General features: G+C 40.0%; 2 protein-coding genes across 2 annotated transcripts; both read right to left on the bottom strand.

Annotated features, from left to right (window-relative positions):
- Positions 1–908: 908 nt before the first annotated feature.
- On the bottom strand, positions 909–1,286 carry LOC141630311 (uncharacterized). The gene has a single exon (XM_074443150.1). It carries the CDS (start codon positions 1,284–1,286, stop codon positions 909–911), a length of 378 nt encoding a protein of 125 aa, XP_074299251.1.
- A 2,691-nt stretch (positions 1,287–3,977) lies between these two features.
- On the bottom strand, positions 3,978–4,322 carry LOC141630312 (uncharacterized). Its single transcript, XM_074443151.1, has one exon. It carries the CDS (start codon positions 4,320–4,322, stop codon positions 3,978–3,980), a length of 345 nt encoding a protein of 114 aa, XP_074299252.1.
- Between the last annotated feature and the right edge of the window lie 2,308 nt (positions 4,323–6,630).

The raw sequence follows: 6,630 nt of genomic DNA on the forward strand, positions 1-6,630 counted from the left end.
CTCTCCTAATATCCGGTTTTAAAAAGGGGAGAAGGGGATTTTTCCTAACCTAATTTTTCAACTCATTCTTGCCTCTCATCTCAACAAAACACAAAACCCTAATTTTACAGAAAATTTGAGGGATCGATTCTAGCAAAAGAACAAGGGCATATCTCATATCGTCTTGGGTGCAACTGATAGGCGAATATCAACTTTGATATTGTTCTTAGGCCGTTTTTGCTAGGACCGAAGGTTATTTCTTAATCCTTTATGCTTTTATTTATGCAATTTAGTTTTATGACTCGTAATCATCACTTTATAATTCGTTATAATCCTTAAAATTAAAAGGATGCATACAGATAAATCCCACACAAAACACCTATATAAAATGCACGCATCAATTCTTATCTATAATCTTTCAAATTTACCTTGAAACAATCACGGACTTCCCAGCCGGTCCAAGGACCGGCCGCCGGTACCCTGGCTGGGAGTACATGCCTACGTGTTTTTCTCATTTCCCTTCAACTTTAAAATCACTTCTTCAATTGGCCTTGATTTGCGTGCTTTCTTCTTTCATAGCCGACTCATCAAGTCGGGATTTGGCCAATTAAAGGTTGTGTCTTTGTTCCACATTGGTCCCCATTTTTCCTCATAATAACATCCCGTCATCAATCCAAATAGCCAAGTAGAAAAGTTCCAAATTCCCATTACCTATCTAAATGAATGCTATGTAAAAATGGTGGTTCTTGTGGAAATCCACCAAACCAATTCATTGTTAAACAACTTTCAACTTATCTCCTCCTCGAGAAGGGGTTCGCCGAGGTAGAGCACTTCAATAGGACCCTTGTCATCTCCTTCGTAGTAACGCTTCACTCGTTGCCCATTAAATTTGAAGGTTCCTCCTTCCTCACTCCAAAGTCAAAGGTACCTTAAGGAGATATATCCAACACCTTGAAAGGTCCTAACCACCTCGATCGTAGCTTACCCGGGAACACTTTCACCTTGGAATTGAAAAGGAGAACAAGGTCTCCTACACCGATATCTTTATTCACAATTTTGGCATCGTGCCATTTCTTCGTTTGATCCTTGTAGATTTTGGAGCTCTCATAAGCTTCCAACCTCAATTCTTCTAGTTCATTTATTGAAAGGAATCGAACTTCTTCGGCGGCATCAAAATCAAAATTCATTTCTTTAAGAGCCCACCAAGCCTTGTTCTCCAACTCAACGGGTAAATGACAAGCTTTGCCATACACAAGCTTGTAGGGCGTGGTTCCCAATGGTGTTTTGTATGCCGTGCGGAGAGCCATAAGACAACCGGCAACTTTTGTGACCAATCTTTCCGGTTCTTGTTTGTCACCATTTCTAGAATCGCTTTGATTTGCCGGTTAGACACTTCCACTTGCCCACTTGTTTGAGGGTGGTAGGCAAGGGCGGTCTTATGTCTTACCCTTTGATTTTCCAACAATGACTTGAACATACTTTTCCGGTAATGGGATCCACCATCACTTATCACAACTCGTGGAGTTCTGAACCGGGGGAAGATTGTGCTTTTGAACAACTTCATCATAACCTTGGAGTCATTGGTTGGTGATGAAACTGCCTCTATCCACTTCGAAACATAGTCCAGAGCGACCAAAATATATTCATTGCCGCATAAGTTGGGAAATGGTCCCAAGAAGTCTATACCCCAACAATCGAATAGTTCAATTTCAGGGATGTTATTAAGAGGCATCTCATTCCTTTTACCAATGTTACCGCTGCATTGGCACGCATCACATGATTTCACCTAGTAGTGGATGTCTTTGAACATAGAGGGCCATCAGAATCAGCCTTGGAGGATCTTGGAAATGGTTCTTGAAGTGGCAAAGTGTCCTCCGTAGGCCGAATTATGTACTCGATCAACAATTTCCATACCCTCTTCTCTAGACATGCATCCCCGAAACATTACATCCCCGCACTTACGGAACAAGTGAGGATCATTCCAAAAATATCTCTTGGCATCATGCCTCATCTTCCTCCTCTCTCTTGAGTCTAGCTTATCCCGTATAAACCTATTTACCAAGTAATTAGCAAGGTCCGCGAACCATGGGGTTGTGGTGCTCACTCCCATAAGACTATCTTCTCTTACCATTCATTAATCGGCCCACTTTCATCTTGAATTCCATGATCTTCAACGGTTAACCAAGATAGATGGTTGGCCACAACGTTCTCGGTTCCCGCCTTGTCCTTCATTTCCAAGTCAAACTCTTGAAGCAATAAAACCCACCTCAAGAGCCTTGGCTTGGCGTCCTTTTCCACCATGAGTTGCCTCAAAGCGGTGTTATCGGTATTCACCACCACCTTGGAGCCAACCAAATATTGTCGAAATTTGTCAATAGCATGAACTATGGCCAACATCTCCTTCTCCGTAGTTGAAAAGTTGCATTGGGCTTGGTCAAGAGTTTTGCTAGTATAGTAGATGAAATTGTGCTTTTTGTCAACTACTTGGCCTAAAACCGCACCCACCGCAAAATCCGACGCATCACACGTAATCTCGAATGGAATATTCTAATCCGGAGCCCGAATTATAGGAGCCGTGACCAAAGCTTGCTTCAACCTATGGAATGACTCAAGACAAAGTTCATCAAATACAAATGACACATCTGTGAGGAGAAGTGAGGTTAATTGTTTTGCTATCTTTGAAAAATCTTTAATGAATCGCATATAAAATCCAGCATGACCAAGAAAACTCCTAACCCCCTTCACGTTTGAGGGAGGTGATAAATTTTCTATGACCGTCACTTTGGCTCCATCAACCTCAATGCCCCTCTTGGAGATAATGCGACCGAGCACATTCCTTTCTTCTACCATGAAATGGCAGTTTTCCCAATTTAAAACTAGATTGTGCTCTTCACATCTCTTCAAAACATTTTTCAAATTAACAAGTCCATGGTCAAAGGAGTCTCCATGGACACTAAAGTTGTCCATGTAGACTTTCATGCTCTTTTAAAGAAAATATGAGAAAATGGTCATCATACACCTTTGAAAGGCGTAGGGTGCATTACAAAACCCAAACGGCATTCTCCGGTAAGCATAAACTCCAATGGGGCATGTAAATGTTGTTTTCTCTTAGTCCTCCGGAAGGATTTGGATTTGGAAAAATATGGATTATCCATCATGAAAACAATAGTAAGCATGCCTCGCTAGCCTTTCTAGAATTTGGTTATTGAAGGAGATGGGGAAGTGGTCTTTAAGGGTGGTAGCATTTAGTTTTCTATAATCAATGCACATCCGCCACCCGGTCACCTGACAAGTAGGCATGTGAGTCTCGTCCTCTTGTTCCACCATACTCACCCCATCTTTCTTAGGTACTATATGAACGGGACTCACCTACTTAATATCGGTGATTTGATAAATAATCCCCTCTTCAAGCAATTTTAAGACCTCATTTTTCACAACCTCGTCCATCATGGGGTTTATTCGCCGTAGGCCTTCAACCTTAGGCTTACTTCCCTCCTATAACACGATCCTATGCATGCACAAGTTTGGATTTAGTCCCTTGAAATCATCAATGCTATACCCTAGTGAGCTTTTGTGAGCTTTAAAGACTTTCAAAAGTTTTTGTTCTTGAGCCTCACTAAGGTTGTCATTGATTATCTAGGGATAAGACTCTCCCTCACCAAGAAAGGCATACTTAAGTGAGGGAGGTAGAGGTTTGAGTTGTACCTTTGGAGGGAGAAGTCCCTCCAACTTCTTCAATAGTTCATCATCGACCTCATGGTCTTCCTTCATTTCCTCATCATGTAGGGAGATTTGGAAGGCTTCCTCCATCTCCGAATCTTCACTAGCTACCAATTCAACTAATTCATCAATCACTTCTATAGTATATGCTTTCTCAACTTTGGGGCCTTTCATCAAATTTGGAAGGTTAAATTCGACTTTGTCACCCTCAATCCGGAAGATTAGCCGTCCATTTCTCACATCACTAAGTACTCCTACGGTAGCCAAGAATGGCCTACCTAGGATAATGGGGGTATGGTTATCCTCCGGATGTCAAGGACAACAAAATCGGCTGGGATTAAATATTTTCCAACTTTGACGGGTATGTCCTCAAGCATCCCCAAAGGGCGCTTGACGGACCTATCTGCCAATTGGAGGGTCGTGGTCGTGGGAGCAAGACTATGAATTCCAATCTTCCTTGCAACCTTTAGAGGAATAACACTCAAACTTGCTCCCAAGTCAAAAAGAGCTCTTGATATAGAAACACCACCAACCACACAAGAAATTGAAAAGATTCCCGGGTCACCAAGTTTAGTGGGCATTTCGTTAAGGATATGAGCACTACATGCTTCTTCCATTGCCATTATTTCTTGGTCACCCAAGACTCTTTTCTTAGTCAAAATATCCTTTAAAAAATTTGTGTAAGTTGGCATGTTCAAGATTACCTCGGTAAAGGGTACGGTTACTTCAAGTTTCTCAAGCATGTCACAAAACTTGGCATACTTAAATTTTTCGCTACTCTTTATTGCTCTTGAGGGGTAAGGAATATGGGTAACAAGTTGAGAATCGGAAAGTACCTTTGGAGGGTTTGAATTATTTATTACCTTAGTGGCGAGTTATAGGGGCACTTCCTCGGTAGCATCTTCTCCCACTTCTTCCTCATAAGGTAAATCCTCAACCACACCGTCAACTTCCCTTTCCACTTGTATTTTCCCACTTGAATAATCTTCACAAGCTTTCTTCCCTTTCTTAGCTTCACTCATCCGTGCCGATGGTGTCATCGGTGGGCTTTCCATTCCACCATTCATTTCCGTCCTCTTTCTTTTGGGATCTGCATCAACCTCTATTTCAAGGTGCTTGTAAGGGTCTTCAAGCTCAATGCCACTTCTCAAGACTATCGCATCTGCTTGGAGGATAGGAGAAGCATCTTTGGAGCTTTTACCTTGAGCTAGCAAGCCACCGGGTGGTCTATGAGGATTAGCAAGAGCATGAGCAGCCAATCGGGCCTCCATTTCGCAAGAGCATGAGGTACACGGAATAAAACCGTATAGGAGGTTGTGTGTTTGGGGTGTTGCGTGGGTGACGTGAGTTGTTAGTAGTTTACAATAGTTTTAATTGTTTAGTTTTAAGATGGGTAACTCGGGTTTCGTATTATAATTTAAACGGGATTTATAATTATACGAGATTATAACTTATGTGATTAATTAAATAATTTATAATTAATAGAACTATTTAAATAAAGTAAATAATTAATAATTGTAAATATTATTATAATTGTTAGGTAAAAGATTGTGAAGGATTTATAATCGAGTTCGGATTGCTTTATTTGTTGGATTGCTTGAGCTGCGTAAATGGAATTGCTTGCCCGGTAGGGATAAATCCTACTCAACTTTTACTCGATAATGTTTTTTGGATGGCTTATATTAAAGTGCATTGATCGTATGTGAATTGTGTTGGTTGATATAATTATAATTGTTGGAAGGGAGATTCATATTGTATATGTTGGTTGATAATATTGTAATTGTTGGAAGGGTGAATTATATTTGTGTTGATAATATTGATAAGGTGATTTGAATCGTTATCGTTGATTGTGAACGTGGTTATTGTTAAAAGTTGTGCGACAATCAGTTGTACGTTGTTGAGGGAGTTTGTACACTGGGGTGATGGTAATATGTACGTTTGTGAGGGTGGGGTACTATTACATGTTGGTGTTACGTTGTTAAGGGAGGGGTACCAAAGTAATGTGAGCACGTTGTTAAGGGAGGTGTGCTAAGTAAAATGATGGAGCACGTTGTCAGGGGTTGTCCAATGTAAAAAGGAAATTGGATTTCTTATCGTATGTTTTTGTTGTTAGTATTTATTCGTACTCAACCTCGCGGTTGACTGTGTATTCGTGAACACCTGCGGTGAAGCATAATGGGGAGCAGATTTGATAGGTACCAAATATTAGCTGACTTGGGAGCATTGGGATGAGAGCCAAACTTGGAACCATAGATGAAGTCTAGATCACATATATAGTTATATCACTTATTTATTTTTCCGCTGCGAGTTGCATTTATTTTTATATTAAGATTTAGTTGAACTAAAGTGTAAAACATATGTTATCATTAAAGTTTTTATTTAAAGTACTTTGGTGAGTTGGACTTTGTTATCTACTACCTCGGGAAACCGGGATGGTAACAGTCCTATTTATTTGGGAATGTCTAGCTAAAGGCTCCCGAATAAATGGGGGTATTATAATTAATGTTCGTTCTTGTTTTCTCTTGTCAAGTTAACTATATCATTGTACTTATCATGTTTAACTGAATTATGTTCTTAATTATGTTTTTTATATAATAGGGCTTGAAGAACCTTGAGTTACTCCCCACTGAATATCGCATTCATGTTTTCATGAATGACAGGTGATAGTTGGTGCTATTTTGGGTGAAGACTTATGTGACCTAGCAAGTATCGAGTTTCATTGACATTAATCTTTTTGTTGCTTATACTCACATTAAACTTGTAATTTTGGGAACGCTTCCCCTTGATAGCTAGACTTTATAATGTTTTATAACTCTAAGTTTGCCGTCGTTTGAATTCGTTTGCCATTCTAGTGAACCCGCGTGTGCTTAATCTAAAATGTTTTTAAAAACCTGTATTTAGACTACATTTTATTCGTTTATTATTCCGATA

Source organism: Silene latifolia, chromosome Y (assembly GCF_048544455.1).
Source record: "Silene latifolia isolate original U9 population chromosome Y, ASM4854445v1, whole genome shotgun sequence".
Lineage (NCBI taxonomy): Eukaryota > Viridiplantae > Streptophyta > Magnoliopsida > Caryophyllales > Caryophyllaceae > Silene > Silene latifolia.

Bases quoted from the DNA above. Each gene is read 5' to 3' on its own strand.
- LOC141630311 (XM_074443150.1), bottom strand. From the start codon at position 1,286: ATGGCTCTCCGCACGGCATACAAAACACCATTGGGAACCACGCCCTAC.
- LOC141630312 (XM_074443151.1), bottom strand. From the start codon at position 4,322: ATGGCAATGGAAGAAGCATGTAGTGCTCATATCCTTAACGAAATGCCC.